Consider the following 20,991-nt stretch of genomic DNA (forward strand, 5'->3'; position numbering starts at 1 on the left):
CGCGTGCGGAAAGAGCAAAAAACATAAAAAAAACACGTGTGAAACAAGCGAGAAATACAGACACGTGCGGAACGAGCGAAAAATACGCTCATGTGCGAAACAAACGAAAAATACGCACCTGTGTAAAACGAGCGAATGACACACACGTGTGAAACAGGCGAAAAACGCACTCACGTGCAAAACCAGCGAAAAACAAAATAAAAAACACACATACGTGCGATACGAGCGAAGAAGACACACACATGCGAAACGAGCGAAAAATATACACACCTGCGAAACGAGCAATAAACACACACACACACATGTGAAACAAGCGAAAAATACGCATATGTGCGAAACAAGCGAAAAAAACACACACACACATGTGAAACGAGCGAAAAACACGTATACGTGCGGAGCGAGCGAAAACCACAAAAAAATACACACACGTGCGAAACGAGCGAAAAATACACACGTGAAAAATGAGCGAAAAACACACACATGTGCGAAACGAGCGAAAAACATGCACACGTCCAAAATGAGCGAAAAACACACAAAAAAATATACATGCACACGTGCAAAACGAACGAAAAACACACCCACGTGCAGAACGAGCAAAAAACAAACACGTGCGGAATGAGCAAAATACACAAAACACACACACACGCACGTGCGAAACGAGCAAAAAATATACACGTGCGAAACGAGCGAAAAACACACACATGTGCGGAAAGAGCAAAATACACAAAAAAACACACGCGCGAAACGAGCGAACAACAAACACACGTGCGAAACGAGCGAAAAATACGCACGTGTGCGAAATGAACGACAAGCACACACATGTGCAAAACGACCAAAGAACACACATGTGCGAGACCAGCGAAACACACAGAAAAAAACACACACACATACATGCGAAACGAGCGAAAAACATACAAAAGTGCGAAACGAGAGAAAAACACAAAAAAACACACACGTGCGAAACGATCGAAAAACACACGCGCGCAAAACTGACGAAAAACACACACGTGCTAAACGAGCGAAAAACACAAAAAAACACACACATGCGAAATGAGTGAAAAACACACACTGGTGCGAAACGAGTGAAAAATATGCACCTGTGCGAAACGAGCGAAAAACACACACATGTACGAAATGAGCGAAAAACATACACGTGCAAAACGAGCGAAAAACAAAAAAAAAACACATGTGCGAAACTAGCGAAAACAAAAAAACACATACGTGCAAAACGAGCGAAAAACAGATACACGTGCGAAATGAGCGAAAAATACGCACCTGTGCTAAACGAGCGAAAAACAGACACACGTGCAAAACGAACGAAAAAGACACATGCAAAACAAGCGAAAAACACAAAACACACACACACACACACACACACACACACACACACACACACACACACACACGCGTGCGAAACGATCAAAAAACACACACGTGCGAAACAAGCAAAAAACACAAAAATACACATGCGCTAAACGCGCAAAAATCACAAAAAAACACACGCACAAGTGCGAAAGAAGTGAAAAACACACACATATGTGAAACGAGCGTAAGCCCACGTACGAAGTAGCGAAAAACACAAAAAAAACACACACACACGTGCGAAACGAGTGTAAAACACGCACACGTGCAAAACGAGCGAAAAACACGCATAAGTGCGAAACGAGAAAAAAATAAAATAATAAATACATAAATAAACACACACACACACACGAGCGAAACGAGGGAAAAACACACCCACGTACGAACGAGTGAAAAACACGCCCACACAATAAAAAAATAAAAAAGTAAAATTAAGATAATGAAAACCCACACACACATACACGTAGGAATCGAGCGAAAAACACGCATATATACGAAACGAGCAAAAAATACAAAAAAATTAAAAAATATAAAAAATACACACACGTGCGAAACAACCGAAAAGCATAAAAAAAACACACAAAACACACACACACACACGTGCGAAATGAACAAAAAACACAAAAAATAAATAAAATATAACACACACGTGCGAAACAAGCAAAAAACATACACACTTGTGAAACGATCGAAAAACACACTCGTGCGAAATGAGCGAAAAGCACACACGTGCGAAACCAGCTGCGGAATACACAAAAAAAACACACGCGCGCGCACGTGCGAAACGAACGAAAAACACAAAAAAAACACACACGTGCGAAACGAGTGAAAAATACAAAAAAAAGTAAATGAAAAATAACACACATGTGCGAAACGAGCGAAAAACACACACACTTGCGAAACGAGCAAAAAATACTCACACGTGCAAAACGAGATAAAAATACGCACATGGGCGAAACAAGCGAAAAACATACACACGAGCGAAAAACACACACGTGCGAAACGAGCAAAAAACACACACGTGCAAAACCAGAAAAAAAACACAAAAAAAATAAACACGTGTGAAACGAGCAAAACACACACGTACGAAACGAACGAAAAACACACACATACGAAACGAATGAAAAACACACACATGCAAAACGAGCGAAAGAAAACCATCACGTGCTAAACGAAATATCTAATATCATTCGTTAAAGGGAAAGTATGAGGAGCCAATAGAATATTTGTACAATGTGTACAATGGAGATTTACGGAGTATTAGAGATATAACCATTAGTGTTACATTTTTTCATCAGATGAAGCTTTTGGGATGAGTGGTATCATGGCATGTTATTAGAGTGCTAGATCCGAAAAGTCAAGAATTCGATCCTTAATGAACCCAAAATTAGTTTAAGCTTTTGGAAAGATGTTAGTTAGTTGGAAATAAGGGCCGCCAACAAAAAAAAGTGAACCTGTACACCTTGTTTGGTATCGTGTTTGAGATCATAGAAGATTGATCATTGAAGTTTTGAGAATTCTACCATGCTCTTTATCCTTAGTTTGTGGGTAATACCCTAAACTATCACTACTTTTAATTTCACACTTAATGGAGTAGAGAGATATTTATGACTTATAATATATCGAAAATAATAAACTAGCTAGAAAGTTGGTAATTTTGCATGGCATCCTATGATTTATATAAAACAACATAAAATAAAAATGAACATTATTACGTACCTATATATTGTTTTTGAGATATGCTCATTTTTATTCAAACATGATAAAATAAGTAAAATGACGAAGGCCCTAAAGATTATTCAAGGATCTTTTGCATTATTTAACTAACTAAGACAGCATACATCACATGGCTTTATAATAAAGATTGGGAGGTAAACGCGGTTTGATAAGAACCTTCAATGGAGTAACTTTGATGTTGGTTATCTCAACCACTGAAGTCATATCAACAGGATCATTCGATATTTTTGAGATTTCAAAAGAGTGAAGAAAGCTTGCTAGAGTCAAATGTGCACTTCGCAGGCCAAATGATATTCCAGGACATATCCTTCTACCACTCCCAAAAGGTATATACTCAAAATGGTTCCCTTTTGCATCAACATCCTTATGACTAGTGAGGAACCTCTCTGGCTTGAACTCCAATGGATCTTCCCAAATGCTTGGGTCTACTTGGATCTTCCAAACATTTGTTAGTAGTCGAGTTCCCTTCCTCACATGGTAGCCACCAAGGGTGCAATCTTCTCTAAATTCACGGATTCCTGAGAGAGGAGAAGGTGGATACAACCTTAGTGTCTCCTTAACCACAGCTTGAAGGTACACCAACTTGTTTATGTCTGACTCGTTTATGCACCTTTCTTTTCCAACATGAATGTCCATTTCTTCTCTTAGTTTTTCCAAGGTATGAGGATTGTTCAGTAACAAACATATTGCCCATATATTAGTAACACTGCTAGTGTCGGTTGCTCCCAAAATTAATGCCTACAAGTTCATTTATAAAAGGTAACATAATAGGTTGATCAAATTTCGTTACAACGTAACAAAATGAAATAGGATTTTATTTAAATTATAACTTATGTTCTATTTCATAATGATGATGAAAAGTGATAAATCTTATATAAGTATACAAAATATAAGTCTAAAAATATTTATTTGTGTATAATAAAGTGTAGAAAAAATATATTGTTTTACATGTATAGCACATTGACAACGACTACTCCCATAATATTCATACCATACATAGGATACAGTAATTCTATCGTAACAACCATTAAAAATTTTTCATAAAACATGTTATTCTTATTTTCTTTCTTTCTGTATGTATCTTTGTGCTTTTTTTTTTATTTTGTATCAGAAAGTCACCGTATTGACAAACTAATCACCATTACCATGTATGAATCATAGTTCAAATACGTACGTTAAACCTGATACTACCTAAGGTAGAGTAGGAGGATCGGAGTCTCAACAAATTATGTATGAATAACGTCCAACATTAGAAATTTTAGGTAGCTTTTGTTTGGATCCCGCTAGGGAGACAATAGACTATTTGTACAATGTGTATAATGGATTATTGAATTACAAAATGAACATCTTTCATATTATCTAGAATAACCATCTGAGTACTAGTCTACTAGGGATAATAAACATCTTCCCAAAAGATTAAACTGATTTTGGGTTCACCAAAAATCGAACTTTTGACCTTTTAGATCTAACAATTAATAACATGTCATGATACCACTCATCCCAAAAACTTCAACTGATGAGAAAAGGTAACACTAATGGTTATATCTCTAATACTCCATAAATCTCAATTGTACACATTGTACAAGTATTCTATTGACTCCTCATACTTTTCCCTTTTGTTTATAGTGATTAAAATTTTGGAATTCAATATTGTATTTAATAGCAAGAAATTATAACTAAAATTTTAATTGCTAGACACAAAATTTTAATTTTTTTAGTATTTTTAAAAAATAATGATACGAAATTAAAATTTTTGTGATATAAATTGAGATTTTAATAATATTTTTTTAAAAAATTTTTTATTTAATTTTTAAAATTTTAAATTTATCTTTTAATTTTTATATTTATTTTAAACTAAATATAATACTAAAACATAACTTATTTCGATATATTTTACATTAAATAAAATATAATTTTATTTAATCTCTATCTTTTAATTTCTCTTTCTTCATATTAATCTTAATCTTTTTCTTTTAAACACAGTTTTATTTTTGTCTGCAATTCTATTAAAATGATTCTTTTTAACTAAAAATATATTTTGTTATTGAAAGTTTTTTAAATATATTAATATATTAATGTTTTAATTATTTTTAATCATTAATTTTAATTATATATATTAGATATATTTTTTATAATTAAAATTAACTATTAAAAATTACTGAAATGTCAATTTATATGTACACTTGAAAATTTTCCTTTGTTATTTATTCCAACCTATTGCCAGCATATTGACTACTGTCCCTCTCAGAACTCCCAAATTAGTTAATTACAATTTTGTCCCTTCCTCGACTTTTATTCCTTCTATTACCAACGTGGGTCTCTAACATTGTAACCCTATATTGATTAGTTTCTTAAGTCTCAGATAAAGCATCGATTAGAAAATTACATAAAAGTCATCAACACTTATTTTTTTTTTTGTAAGGAAGCACATACCATTGTTGTTGCTTTGATGATGGTATCAGAATCAAACCCTTGAATTGTTGTTCCATCAATCAAAGAAAGCATGACATCTATGAAATCCATATCGCCTTCATTATTTCTTTTACCTGTAACCCTATTCTGCCGATGCTCTTGTATCCACCCACTCACCACACCATCCAATTGCTTCACATTCTCTTTCATGGCTTTCTCAACGCCTCCAAAATCAAACCACCTCAAAAAAGGAACAGCATCTCCAACAGTGAACGTTCCAATCAGCCTCATGAATTCCCTTAACGCTTTCAAACATCTCTGTGCTTCTTCCTCGTTAACCACAGCAGTTTCCCCAAAATACCGATTCCCAGCTACGATTCTGAGAGCCGTATTGAAAGCTAACTCATGGAACCACTGCTTCAATTCCACTTGTGAAAAGTCAGAACTGTCCTTCTTCCGCGTCCAAACATTGAAGAGCTCTTTAATCGATGTCTGCACTTCAGAGACGCGGACATGACTGAGAAGGTCAATTTGGTAATTTGAAAGGAACCCTAGAGTGACGATTTTCCGAATCTCGCGCCAGTAGGGACCGTAAGGTGCGAACCCAAACATGGCGTGGTTGTATGTCATGGTTTCAACAGCAACGAGATTGGGACGATATGAGACGGCCAAATCGTTTGTGGTGAAACACTCTTTTGCGGTTTCTGAGTTGTTGATGACTAGTACTCGGGCATGACCGATTTTAATGGCGAAAATGGGTCCGTACTTGTCAGTGATGGAACCGAAGAGATGGTGGGTTGCTTTGGAACCGCTCAGTAATGGGAGGTGACCGAGTAAAGGCCATGCACCGTCAACCATAGGGGGTTCTCTTCTTCTCGCTTGAGAAGCTTTGGAGCGATGAAAAAGGAAGAAGAAGCAAAGCGTGGTGATGATCACACAAAAGAGTCCAATTGCAACTACGGTTTCGGAATTTTGAGTCAAATCCATTTGTTGTCTTATGGTATTGCAGTTGTTCTCACGATCTTGGGGGAGAGATGTTTTTTGTTTACGAGCCTATTACTCAATGTATATATCTCTCTCTTTTAGATGGTTTTAACTTTTAAGCCTTTAAGGATGTCATCAAATTATCACTATTATCTTATCTGTACACTAAATTAGTGAAAAAAAATTCAATTATTAGAATAAAATATATATTAAAATATAAATATATATTAAAAATAAATTAAATTACACATATATTTATATACAAATATATTAGTGACTAATTTTAGTGATTAATTTTAATATATAAATAATATTTTTAAATTATAAAAAAAATATTAGAACAAAAATAAATTTATTATTTTTCGCCTATTAATCAGCAATATTTAAAGTTTGTCAATAAAAATATAATTAGCTTAATAATTAAAAATAATAAATTTTATTAATTTTTGAATGTTTTAGTATATAATATTATTATATGAATTTAATTTTTATATTATCATATGAATTTAATTTTTATGTAATATTATTATAAAAAATTATATAGACAATAATATATTGTCATATTAAATTAAATTATTTTAAATAAATTTTAACATTTATCTTCATATAAAAATATTTTTATGTGAATATTTATTATCTTAATTTTTATGGATTATTTGTGTTAGTGTAAGACTTTTATATATAATAAATAATTTTTATAATATACTACTAAAAAAAATTATCTTATCAACGTATAAATTTAATTAGATAATCATATAAAATTATTTAAATTATCGATACATTAAAATTTAATTTTTATTATATTATATGTGGGTTAAATTTTTACTTTTAAATTTAAAATGACTTCAATAGATGAAAAATAATAAAAATAAAATTAAATATTTATTACTATATTAAATTATATTTTTTAAAATTTTAATAAATATAAAATAATTCAAAAAATACTTCCTCGGGTATTTTCAAAAATATCTCAACGTTAAAAAGTTACAAAATGACAAATGCATACAAATATATACACGTTGATATTTTTATTTAGGAATAAGTATTGTTTTGGTCCTAACATTGAAGGTTAGAATCAAAACCGTCCCCAACATAATTTTTGATTTAGAATAATCTTTAACATTTTTTTTCGTATTAAAATCGTCATTTTTAATAAAATTTTTTATTTTATTACTAAACTACCCCTATTCTAATAACAAAAATTATAAAATAAAAAAAAGAAAGGCCGCGAGGGAGAAAGGGAGTGAAAAGGACGCGAGGGGTGGGGGGAGGAAAAGGGGAGAGGGGAAAAGAGAGAGGGAGCGCAGGTGGAGGGGAGGAGGCCGCTGCTATAGCCGTCGCCACCATCGCAACACCTGCATCGTCATCGGTTCGTCCACGAGCCGCCGCCAGAACCGCAAACAGAAAACCGTTCATGTATGCTTCTGCCGCCGTGGAGTGCGTCGCCGAGAAGGAGAGCCCGACACGAGGAGGGCGGCACGCGAAGGAGAGAGAGAGGGATCCGAGGCTGAGCTGGTCCGCGCACGCTTCGTCGCCGGTCCGCGGGTGATGGTTGGCCGAGGAGAGAGAGGGATCCGAGGGTGGAGTGCGTCGCCAGTCCGCGCACACTCCATTGCCGCCGCTGGTGATGGGTGGCCGAGCCTTCGCCGCCGAGAAACGCCACTGCCGCTTGAGATGGCTGCCGGGGCTGCCGGATGCATCTGCTTCTTCTTCTGTGTCTGTCTGTTTTTTCTTTTGCTTTGTTTTTGTTTTGTTTCTGCTTCTAATTCTACTTTTGATTTATTATTTTTTTGATTTATTTTGTTGTTGAATTTGATGTTGTTCTTTCTGAATTTAAATGTGTTATTGTTGATGTTCTTGAATCTGATTATTAGTATTTAATGAGAGTATGAGAGTTGGAGGTGGTGGAGTAAGAGAGGTGGTGGTGGTGGTAAAAGTGCTGTTGATAGTGGAGGGTATTTTAGTCCATAAAAAGTTAAAAGGATGATTTTAATATAAAAAAAGGTTAAAAATGATTTAATAAAAAATTACGTTGGGACGATTTCGATTCTAACCCTTAATGTTAAGAATCAAAACAATACTTATTCCTTTTATTTATTAAATACAAAATATTTTACCAAATGTAACCTAAATATTTCATCAACGGTTAGATATATAAGAAGATGTGATTTCATTGTAAGTAAAATTCATATCTTATTTAATAATGAATAAAAGTTAAGAGTCTTTAATACTTAATATGTTTATACTATATTAAATCATTTCACCTTTTTAAAGTAAAAATTTATAAGGTAAGAAACTCAATGATTAATCATTCAGTCGTGTAATATGTATATAAATCAATAATTAAATTAATCATTTATTTAAAAACTATATTAAAATACAATATATTATATATTAAAAAAATTAAATAACATACATATATATAAATACATAATAATTATTTTGGTAGTTTATTTTTTAAATGCATATAATATCTTTATTAATCATCATTAAAAGAAGTATAATATAATTCTTTTCTCATTTTTTTTCTTATAAAAGTTAGCCTTTTTTTAGTTTTAATTTGTTTTTGTTGTTAAAGAGTTTGTGTGAGATATACTTTATCGTAGAAGGAGAGATATTGTCTGTATTTTTTTATAGATGAGATATAATTATCACACAAGTAAGTACTTGTAAAATATATTTTGACGTTCAAGTTAATAATAATTCAAAAAAAAAAGAGTAAAAACAACTTAAATGATGAGTATTATATTTTTATGTATGTTATATTTTTTACATTTTTTTACTTCATATAGACTTACTTGTAGAGAAATGATTATTTTTAAATATCTTGGATTGTTGAGATATTAGTGAGCACGTGTGTGATTTATAATGCAGTTATATTTAAAGTTCTAATGTATATTTTGACTACTTCTCTAAGTTATTTAGAATAACATATGAAGAGAGTATTTTTCTGTTTTACTTAAATGGTTATATCTATTTATTTAATTTGTTCTCTAAACTAGATGACAATTATTAAATAATATGAGATGAATTAGATTATAACTATCAACACTACAATAATATAAATTATTTTAAAAGTTATATGTGTAAAAAAAAATTAAAATGTCAAAAAACTAAATTTTGATACTATTTTAATTATAAAAATATGCTAATAAAAGTTTTATCAAAAATAGTATTTTTAACATATAAGTAATTGTGAAAAAAGTTTAAATTTTATTTTAATAAATATTGGCTGTAAAAAATAATTTGTTAGAAAAATTTAAAAATATATTTTTTGTGATACTTATTAACCGTAAAAAATACTATTTATTTTGATACTTATTGACCATAAAATATTTTCAACAAAAATTTTTAACAAAGAATGAGATGAGATTTTAAAACTGAAGAATAAATTGAGATTTTGAAGATAAAGTATGAGTATTATGATCTCAAACTGAGAGTAGTGTGATGTCAAAATTGACAGAGCTCAGAGAAAAAGAAAAATAATAGAGTAAATTAAAAATAAATATATAAGTATCAAAATTAAGAAGTAATTTTTTACGGTCAAATTATTCATCAAAAAATATAAAAAATTTGATATTTATGATATTTATCAAAAATATATATTAATTTTGACATTTAATTATAATGTTAAAAAATAAAGTATTAAAATATTTATCTTTGCTTGTCGTGCGAGTTATTATACGTATAATGGCTGAATTATATACAATAATTTAACAAATGATATTATTTATGAATCATAAAAATTTTAATATTTTTTGACTTAATCTCTAAATTATAGTTTTTATTCCTCGAATTATAGTGACCAAAACAAATTTTTAGTAGTGGTTGTAGTTTATATATCCTTTTTATTTTTTTGGTGCTATTAGTTATATCCTTTTATTTATTAGTTACCTATTTTTAAATATATTCTTCATATGATTTAGCTATAAATATATGTGAATTCTGATCTTCAATAAAACAGACTCATATATACTTTCTAATGATTAAAAGTTTTCCCAAATAGTTTATTTATGCAAATGTAAAATAACTTTTTTTTGAAAGATAAGTATTTTCTTTCCAAAAGGTTATTGAAACACGGCCTTAAAAAATATGGAAGAAAGTATGGATAAGCACAACATCCTCGCTAGATAATGTTTAACCACGAGATAAGTACAATTTGTGTTTTTTAGAAATGGCATGTGAACAAATCTTTTAAATCTAACAAAATCTTATTATATTTGTATTTTTTTTAACAGAGTATGCACGTTCACGTTCTTCTTCTTCTCTCTCTCTCTCTTTTTTCTTTCTCGTTTTCTTCTTATTTTTTTTGTCTTCTTCTTTTACGTCTTTTACTTCCTTTTTTCTTTTTTTTCTTTTACTTCTCCTTTTTTTTCTTTTTCTGTATTTTCTTGTCTTTCTTTTTTCTTATTTTTGTATTTTAAAATTTTATTTTATTTAATAAAAAAAAGAAAAAAATAATAAAGAATTACAAGAAAAAAATGCCTAGAAAACAAAAACTATAAAATTTTTGTCACGATAAATATATACAATTTTTTATGATAAACACATAATTTTTATTAGAAAGGTAATATTATCTAACACCATCAAAATCCGGTCACTAGTGAAGAAAGATAACATTACAATAGAGGTTTACAACAACAAAAATTTATCTCACTCGGCGAATAGATTACACATATAGAGAATGAATTTTTTTATTTTTTTTCATTTAATTATTATTTTAAAATGTGATCTCTCATTAATTATTTTTTAAATGAGACTAAAAATATATATATAAAATATTATACTTAACAAAATAATTTAAAAAAATATTGAAAAGATTCATTCCCATATAAACGATATCATTATATTTTGGGCTTGTTTGGGTGAGCTTTTAAGAAAATATCTTTTTTTGAGTTATTTTTTTTAAAAGATCTTATAGAGAAGTAAAAGTAATTTTATATTTGGATATCTCATGTAAAAATATCTTTTTATCTATTAATTATATTTGAGTATAATAATATAAAAGTATTTTTATTTATTTATTTATTACATGAAAAACATCTTTTTATAAGAAAAAAAGATCTTTTAAAAAAAATGTAAATTACAGCTTTTAAAAAAATTTTTATTTTACTAGTATTTTTACTTTTACTACAAGAAATTTATCAAATACGTTAAAAAATAAAAAAAAGATCTTTTTTCATTGAAAAAAATATTTTTTTAACAAAATAATTGCGCCAAACATGCACTTTAACATGTTTAAATTTATATTGGATTATTTATATGTAGATTTTATTTTATTATCTCATTAAATGTTTTTGTCTTTTTTATCTTTAATTATTAGGCTATCTTTCATCTGATTTATGGTTCTAAGCTCACATGGTCAGTTTGTCATTTTTCTGCATATTCAGATCACCTAAGACAAAATAATTTTACTATCTTTTAATAATTGATGTCATTCTAACTTTCTCTTTCATGTCTTTGTTCATTATTATATTATACATTCATTGAGGTCATCACTATCTATTTAAGCATCTTTATTGCAACAACCAAAGTTTATGTTAATGCTCATCCTTCATTGTGTTAGTAAATAAGCTTATGATATTTAAGAGGGGGTGAATTGAGTATCCAAAAATCATAATAAAATTTCAGACAAATTAAACAAATTTAAAATGAATATGTGAATAGCTTTGTATTAGTATTTTTTTTAAGGACTTGCAAACGAACTCTAAACACTTATAAGGTTCTCCACTTTTTACAATATTTTATAAATTAAGTAATAGTGAAAATAAAAAAGTTAGAGAGTTGAAAGAAATAAAAATGTCGACATATGCTAGTTCGATCACTTCTCCTGTATCCGACGTCCAATCTTTTCTCACCATTATTTTCGGAAATGTTTCATTATAATACCAAATTTTAAATGTGCTTGCTAAATCGCAACAACAAAGAGCACTTTGTATACGTCTGGTAAGAACCACAATTAATTAGTTGCTTAATTAAATAATTTAATTGTTTAAAATAAAATTTAAAAATTTAGAATATTAATTAAAAAATTTAAATATGATTTTTAGACTTAATAAATTTTTTTGAGTTGAAAAATGTAATTTTTTGCGAAAAATTGCGTAAAAACGTATATCGGTAAATTAGCCAGCAGTACCAGCTTAAATCTGTCCAAATTGTGTGAGAGCAGTAAAAATAATAGAAAAAATTATAAAAATATTTAAAGTTAAAAATCGAACACTAATTTTAGAAATTTGGTCTAAAATTAGACCGAATGAGCCAAAAATACTAATGAATTAGACCGGACCCAAGCCCAACATATAAATACACATTTAAGTGGCCATTTTAGCTACTTTCAACACAACCCAGCAGTAACATGAATGAGAGGAAGAGAGGTGAGGGTTTCCAAATCACTATTCATCTTCAACTTCATTCAACCATAACTTGAGTTACGGTGCTCCGATTCGCGTGTTATTTGCGACTACGCAAAACTCTCACCGAGTCCGTCACTTCTAGCTAGGTATTGTGATAAGCTTCTCGAAAATTTCTGTCCAGTTTTCAGCCATTGTGAAATGCGAAATTTTAGGTTTGATTTTTGAGATATATTTGTGATTTTAGGTGTTTAGGTACACTCTAGTATTTGGTTGCTACTGAGTTTTGCTCCCAAAATAGTTGGGTAAGGTAAAAATGTCTTAAACCCTTATAGATTTATGATTTTGATAAATTCTAAATATTAATTATGATGAATTAATTGTGTCTAGCTTGAAATTGTGATTATTTGAGCATTGGTTCTTGAATTGGTAGTTTGTTGGTGAGTTAAGGCTTGTTGGAGTCTAATTTTGGTATTTTGCACATATTAGGAATCGGCCAAGGTATGTTTTTAGTTTTTTCTATGTAATATGTAATATTTCTAGACACTCAGGCTAGTGGACCATAGGATAGAATTGAACTTGATTGTGGATAATTGTGATGTATGATAATTTTGATGATTGTGATGATTTTGGTGAATGATGATGTTGGATTGAATAATGATGATTGTGTGGAATGATAATGAATTATGATGTTTTATATTGAAGTATGATAAGTGATGCTTATGAGTAGTGAGTAGGGGTGCACATGGGTCGGGTTAAGCCGGGTTTGAGGTGACCCAGACCCGCCCCGAAATATAGACCGGGTCTATTTATTAGACCCGAACCCGACCATAGACCCGATGAAACCAATACTTTTTCGGGCCACAATTATACCGGGTGAAAACTGGGCCATTAACAGTACATTATATTGATACCTTCTTGTAAGCTAACATGTAAAAATATCCAAATTTCGAAAACTCTAACCATTATTTAACATGGTAAAATTCACTTAAAAAAATTATAACAAGAACCAACTCTTCTTCAAAATTAAAACATAATCACAATCAATACCAAAGCATTACCACAATCAATAGTTCAATACTAATATTGTCTAATAACACTAAATATTTAAGTCAATACAAATAACACAATAATATACATTAGTCTAAAGTCTTATGCATTCTAAACATAAAATGTTAAGATTTACAATACATAAGAATAATCATCCTCTAGCAATAGCCATTAATGTTGTCAACTTGTTCCTATGATGTGGATGCATTAGTGAAACCTATAAAACATATAAAATTACTCATTTTTCATATAAAAGATTATTACTTGAAATAAATAAGTCACAAATAATAAAGATATCATAAATGTACCTTCAACAATCTTTTGACTATTATCAAATTGATCAAACTCTTGATCTCCAACGTCTTGTTTAGAAGGGCACAACCAACTTTGAGTGCATATCAAAGTTTCAGCCATTAATGGTGACAAAGAGTTACGGAAGACATCAAGCACATGTCCACTGGTGCTGAAGCATGATTCAGAAGCAACAGTCGAAACCGGAATATCCAAGATGTCGTGGGCTATGAGAGAAAGAATCTTGTATTTTTAAGCATTCACTTTCCACCAAGTCAATATATTAAAATTCTCATCTTCCACAGTATCCTCGGCCAAATATCTCTCCACATCTGACTTGCTATCTACATTAGCCTTCTCTCTTTTTTGTTTTTTTCACATATTCACTCGATTTTCAGAAACGCCCTTGGCACCAGCTGAGATTTTAATATTGTCATCCAATACAATACTAGATGAATCTCTACCATCATCCCTTCCTTTATCATCGACAACCTCTTTTTCATAAAACTTATGCAATGCATCTAACGTGAGTTTAACAACACCAGTCATGCTAGTAGATACTTCCTTGTCATAAACATTCTCCAAACACCAACAGAGATAATCTAGTTTGTACCGAAAATCTAATACAACAGCAACAAGTAATAATAGATTAAATTTGTCAACCAGTCCCCAATATTTATCATATTTATGTTTCATAGAGCATGCCATACTTTCTAACAAATCAGATTGATTTTGGCTCCAAGATGTTAATTGAGAAGCAACATATGTAATTTCATGAAAACATATGTTAGATGTAACATGCAAAGAAGATGAGAAAATCAAAGTTATCTCATAAAAGACTCTCAAAAAATCCATGAATAACTTAGCATGTTGCCAATCAAGGGATGTAGGTGGACCAATTTTCTTTTTTCCCCACTATCCTCTCCAAACCATCTAAGAAAATCAGGTTCTTGATAATAAATTCTATCAAAAGTTTTTTCAAATTTCTCGGCATGTTCCAACATTAGATAGGTAGAATTTCACCTAGTTGGAACATCCAAGCACACAAGACCTTTAGATTCAATTAATTCAGCCTCAATGCAATCTTTAAATTTTTTAGTTCTTTGAGGAGAGGACCTAACATACTTTACAGCATTTCTAATGCTTTCAATTGAAGTGTGTTGCTCTTTAATTCCTTCATTCACTATCAAATTAAGAACATGAGCACAACATCTCACATGCATATACTTTCCTCCACACCTCAACCCACCTCTTGCACCTAATTTCCTTTGAAGATAAGTAATAGCTCCATCATTCGAACTTGCATTATCTACTGTGATTGTGAAAACCTTTTCAATTCCCCACTCTCTCAAGCATTTCTCGATTTCTCTTCCAACAGTGTCACCCTTGTGGTTCTCAATTTGACAAAAATTTATAATTCTCTTTTGTAACTTCTATTCTTCATCAATGAAATGTGCAGTCAAGCTCATATAAGTATAATTTTGATTTGATGTCCAGCAATCTGTTGTCAAACAAACCCGAACACATGACTTTGCCAGCCATTCTTTTAGCCTTTTCTTCTCATCTAAATAAAGTTGAAAGCAATCTCTTGAGACTGTCATCCTAGATGGTATCGTAAATTTTGGCTCAAATAGATTTAACATCTTACGAAACCTGATCCCCTCGACAACTTTAAATGGAATTTCATCAAGTACAACAAACTCAGCTACAGACTTCTTACAATCTTCTAAGTTATAACCCTTAAAATCCTTGCATAGATCCTCTTCTTCCTCAATTTTGGGCATGTAGCCATGAAGTGTCCCCTTCTTCCCATCTTTAGTAAATATCCACTTATGAGCACTCTTTAAATGCTTATTTAGAGAATTTGTGCCATGTTTAGTAGGATGACAATCGTATTTTTTCTGGCAATGATTACATTTAGCTTGGTGCAGTCCCTTTGTCTCAGTTAACAGAAGTTGAGTAAAATGCTGCCAAACATACGATTTCTTTCTCCTACGAACAACTTTTGGATTCTCAATGTTTGTATCCTTATTTTCTTCATTAACTTGTGGTTCAGCAAAAATTGTGGCAGCATTAATAGTAGGAACAACAACATTTTCAGCTTCAATTTCCATTGTTTTATACTCCTCCATAATTTCTGGAGGAATGCAATTATCTCCTCCTCCCATTGTTCACTACCTAAACAAACAAAATCAAGAACAAATTCAACAATAATCAGCAAATCAGAAAGATAGAAATCTTATAAATAAAACATGAAAAAATAAATCATTTAACACACATCAACACCCACAACTAATCAGTAAAAAATTAGTAAACCCAGAAATCAGCTAAACAGTAAACAGTGATCAAGAACAAGATAAGAACAAGATAATCAGTAACTAATTATTATAACACAAAACAAGTAATCAGTAAACAATTAATAAACACAGATTCACAGAATAAATAATCAGTAAATACATCAGTAATCAAGAATAACTCAAAACAAAAATCAGCTAAACAAATCATTTAACACACATCAACACCCACACCAAATCAGTAAAGAATCAGTAAACCCAGAAATCAGCTAAATAGTAAACAGTGATCAAGAACAAGATAAGAACAAGATAATCAGTAACTAATTATCATAACACGAAACAAGTAATCAATAAAAATTTAGTAAACACAGATTCACAGAACAAATAATCAGTAAATACATCAGTAATCAAGAATAACTCAAAACAAAAATCAGCTAAACAAATCATTTAACACACATCAACACCCACACCAAATCAGTAAAGAATCAGTAAACCCAGAAATCAGCTAAATAGTAAACAGTGATCAAGAACAAGATAAGAACAAGATAATCAGTAACTAATTATCATAACACAAAACAAGTAATCAGTAAAAAATTAGTAAACACAGATTCACAGAACAAATAATCAGTAAATACATCAGTAATCAAGAATAACTCAAAACAAAAATCAGCTAAAAAAATCATTTAACACACATCAACACCCACACAAAATCAGTAAACCCAGAAATCAGCTAAATAGTAAACAGTGATCAAGAACAAGATAAGAACAAGACAATCAGTAACTAATTATCATAACACGAAACAAGTAATCAGTAAAAAATTAGTAAACACAGATTCACAGAACAAATAATTAATAAATACATCAGTAATCAAGAACAACTCAAAACAAAAATCAGCTAAACAAATCATTTAACACACATCAACACCCATACCAAATCAGTAAAGAATTAGTAAACCCAGAAATCAGCTAAATAGTAAATAGTAAATCAGAAGAAAAATCAGCTAAACACACATCAACACCCACACCTAATCAGAGTTCTAATAACAAAAATCAACACATACAACCAAAATTCACAAATTCTGTTTATCAAAAACCCTAATCCTTAATCAGAATATTAATAAAATAATAAAATTAATTACTTACTTGAGAAGAAGACATGAGAAGAAGACCGGAGGAGAGAGCGGAGCAGAGGGAGTAGGACTAGCAGAGTAGAGCAACGACGGGGCAGTAATAGAGAAGAGGACGACTAGGCAAGCACAAAAATGTCACGTTACCGAGAAGCAGGGCAGCACCGTACATCGTCATCGTCGTCCGTTGAATGAAGAGCTTCGCCAGTGACTGGGGTGAAACATGGAGAGTTGAGAAGAGACGAGAACGGGAGGAGTCGGCGACTGCGTGGTGCGTGCTGCGAGACTGGGACTGGGTCGTGGGGAGAGAAGATGAGGTCAGGGGTCACCGGATCGGCCTGTGCCGTGGGGAGTGGGGACTGCCAGTGCCAGAGTGGGGAGTGGGGAGTGGGGACTTGGGATGTGGGAGTGAGCCTGAATAGCTGAGGGAGACAGTGAATGGAGAATGGAGTCAATGGAGAATGTGTGTTGTGCCCTGCCCTAGCCCCTAATTTGCAATCTGTAACGTGTTTTGTGTATATGGTCGGGCCACCGGGCCGGGTCCGGGTGACCCGAGCCATGGCCTGGTCCCGGCTTCACTTCTTTTCCTGATTTCTTTTTTTCCCCGGGTCGAGGTCTTCGTTGTCCGAAATCCTTCGGGCCCGGGATGGGTCTTCGGGCCGGACCGGGCCTGTGCACCCCTAGTAGTGAGATTGTGTTATAGTTGTTGATATTGGAATCTTGATGTAGAAATTGTGGAATTGTTGAGTTTATGGATGATGACTTGATTAAAGTAGATGTTGAATTGATTGAATTATAATTGAGAGGTAAAGTATAGTATTTGGTAGTGTTTTGTGGTGAAATTGAGTAGGCTTTGATTTGGTTTGATTGTGAGTTTTGAATGTTTGAGAATCTCGCTAACTTTTGGTAGAAATCAAATTTTTGGTAAACTTTGGTGAATCATAACTTGAGACTCAGTTTTTAAAATTGGTTGAAATCTGTCTTAAATTAAAGTTCATTTAAAGATCTTTAAATTGATGTAAAGGTTGAGGAAAAATAGAATTTCGTAGAAGAAGTTATGAACGTTTAAAGTTTGGTGTTTAAAATTGATTTCTGCAACTTTACAGAATTTTGTAAATCTGGGATGGCATACATACGCGGGCACCCATATACGCGGGCGTGCGTCTCTGCCAGGCCCTCATGCGTACGCAGCCTATGCTTGCATACGCGAGATGGGCCAAAAGCAGGGATGCGCACGCGGCTTCCTTCCCAAACGCGGGTGATAGTTTTTGTCCAGCACTCCCGCGTACGCGACTCATGGATGCGTACGCACGGATCCTGTTTTGCTGAAAAATGATTTTTCTTCATTTTTAAGAGTTCTCTTGCTTTCTAAACTTCCTTAAATCTTTGTTTGAGATGGCTACCTAGTATTTATACTCTAAGGCTATTAGAGATGAGTTAGTTGGTTGAATTTGATAATTTTCTATCATGAATTAGAAAACAGAGCCTTAGGTTTTTAGGGTATTGAGGATGGATTAGTTGTGTGGATTGGAAGGGTACTATATGGATGATGAGTATGATGAGCTGTGGGAATGTGAATTGATAATTTTGTGCTGGGACTCGAAGAATAATGATGAATCTATGAATATTGAAAGTGATCACTGAGGAATACAGATATACTGTTTATTACTGGTATTGCTGAGACGTTATGCACCTGGCAATGATGGTTGGTTAATCCCGCTTGTCGAGGTTGCGGCGGCGATGTAAGGGCTGTGGTTAGTTCCGCTTACGTTGAGATGTGAGGTCTATGGCTGAGTATCCCGCTCGCATCCTTTCGAAATCACAAGAGTGTGCGTGGGTACTATATCCCTAGACCGTGTGCCAGGCACGATATCCTTAGGGTACCCATTTTATTCGTGACCGAAAGGCAACATCTCCATAGAGATGTGTCGGGTTGCTAGTTGAACCGATAATGTGATATCACAACCAATATGGCAGGCATTCATCATGTGAATCTTCTATATGGTTGCTTGCTTTGTTTACTTGCATAATATGCCTAATTGTATAACATGCTTAATTGCTTTTTGATTTATATGCTCTGCTTGATAATTACTTATGCTTTACTTGTATGAATTATTTGTGTTTTTTTGTTGGGATTGAGAAGGTTCGATAGACGGTGGCCAGGGGATCGCATGGCAGTTAGGCTAGCGAAGACTGTGGGATAGCGGTGTAAATGTTAGACTAGAAATCTCCTAAGTTAGATTATCCCATTTTATTATGATTTTAAATTTATGGTTTTAAATTTAGTTATGATTTAAGTTTGAATCTTATGATTTATATGAAGTTCTAGGATTGCCTCTAGCGTCCCAGAGTCTTATATTTTACATTACTGGGCACTGTTACCATACTGAGAACCTCCGATTCTCATACCATATTTTGTTGTTATTTTTCAGATGCAGGTCGTAACCCACCTCGATAAGTTGTGAGATGGTGACAGAGCAGAGAATCTTGATTATCTTTTGGAGTCTTTTGATTACTTCTGTTTTTAGTACTCTCGCTTTTGTATCTTTATTTGCCTTAGAGGCTAACCTTGAGAGAGATATGTTGTACACTGTTTTAACTTTCAAAACTCTATATGTCTGTATATAACTAGTCGGCCTAAACTCTGCGGGCTGAGGCTAGTATCTTATGATTATTATACTCTTATATATACATATGCTTTATTATCTTGTATCTATATCTTGTACCTTTATGCTTTTAGCTTCGTGTGAACATTTGCGCTTTTGAAACTCTATTTTTGAGCTTATTTCTTCATCGGGCTTCTAGAATTACTATATATATTGTATAAGCCTTAGAATTGTCGTGACCTTTAGTTATCCTTTACTTTATGGCATGAGATAAAGTTTAGGGTAATTAGGGTGTTACACATCTCACAGAATTTATCACCGTTCGTATATTAAGTTATTCAACTTAGAAACACTAGCTAGCTCTAAGAATTTGAAGCAATTCCAACTTTAAGTATGTTTTACTTGAGTACTTAACATACCTCTTCGATATCCTTTCTAATTACAGTGTATAGCAAGTCTCACACTATGAAAAATTACACTCCAAATCACTCAAACAAAAAAGATACAAAATTCTTCTTTCACAATGAATAGAAAGCAAAAATTTGAAAATTCTTTAGGAAGAATATGTGTTTAAAAATAAGTTTAATGAACCAAAATTTGAATAGGAAAATAACGATTTGTACTCATAAACTTTACGAATGTTGACAAAAGTATCCGTCAAAGAAAGAAACTAATGTTGTACCTATGAAAGTTGAGTTCTGTATGACAAAAATATCTAAATCCTAATTTTTTGTTGACTTTTTAATAGAATACCCAAATTACCCCTACCCTTTATCTT

The 20,991-nt window shown here is 32.1% G+C and overlaps 1 protein-coding gene across 1 annotated transcript; it reads right to left on the reverse strand.

Moving 5' to 3' along the window:
* Positions 1-3,165: 3,165 nt before the first annotated feature.
* Positions 3,166-6,589, reverse strand: LOC112697278 (cytochrome P450 82A4). Its single transcript, XM_025750383.3, has 2 exons — positions 5,533-6,589; positions 3,166-3,837 (listed from the first exon to the last, which is right to left on the reverse strand). The coding sequence occupies exons 1-2, from the start codon at positions 6,496-6,498 to the stop codon at positions 3,205-3,207; spliced, it is 1,599 nt and encodes a 532-aa protein (XP_025606168.1). The 5' UTR covers positions 6,499-6,589; the 3' UTR covers positions 3,166-3,204.
* Positions 6,590-20,991: the final 14,402 nt, after the last annotated feature.

This window comes from Arachis hypogaea, chromosome 6, assembly GCF_003086295.3.
Source record: "Arachis hypogaea cultivar Tifrunner chromosome 6, arahy.Tifrunner.gnm2.J5K5, whole genome shotgun sequence".
Taxonomy (NCBI): Eukaryota; Viridiplantae; Streptophyta; class Magnoliopsida; order Fabales; family Fabaceae; genus Arachis; species Arachis hypogaea.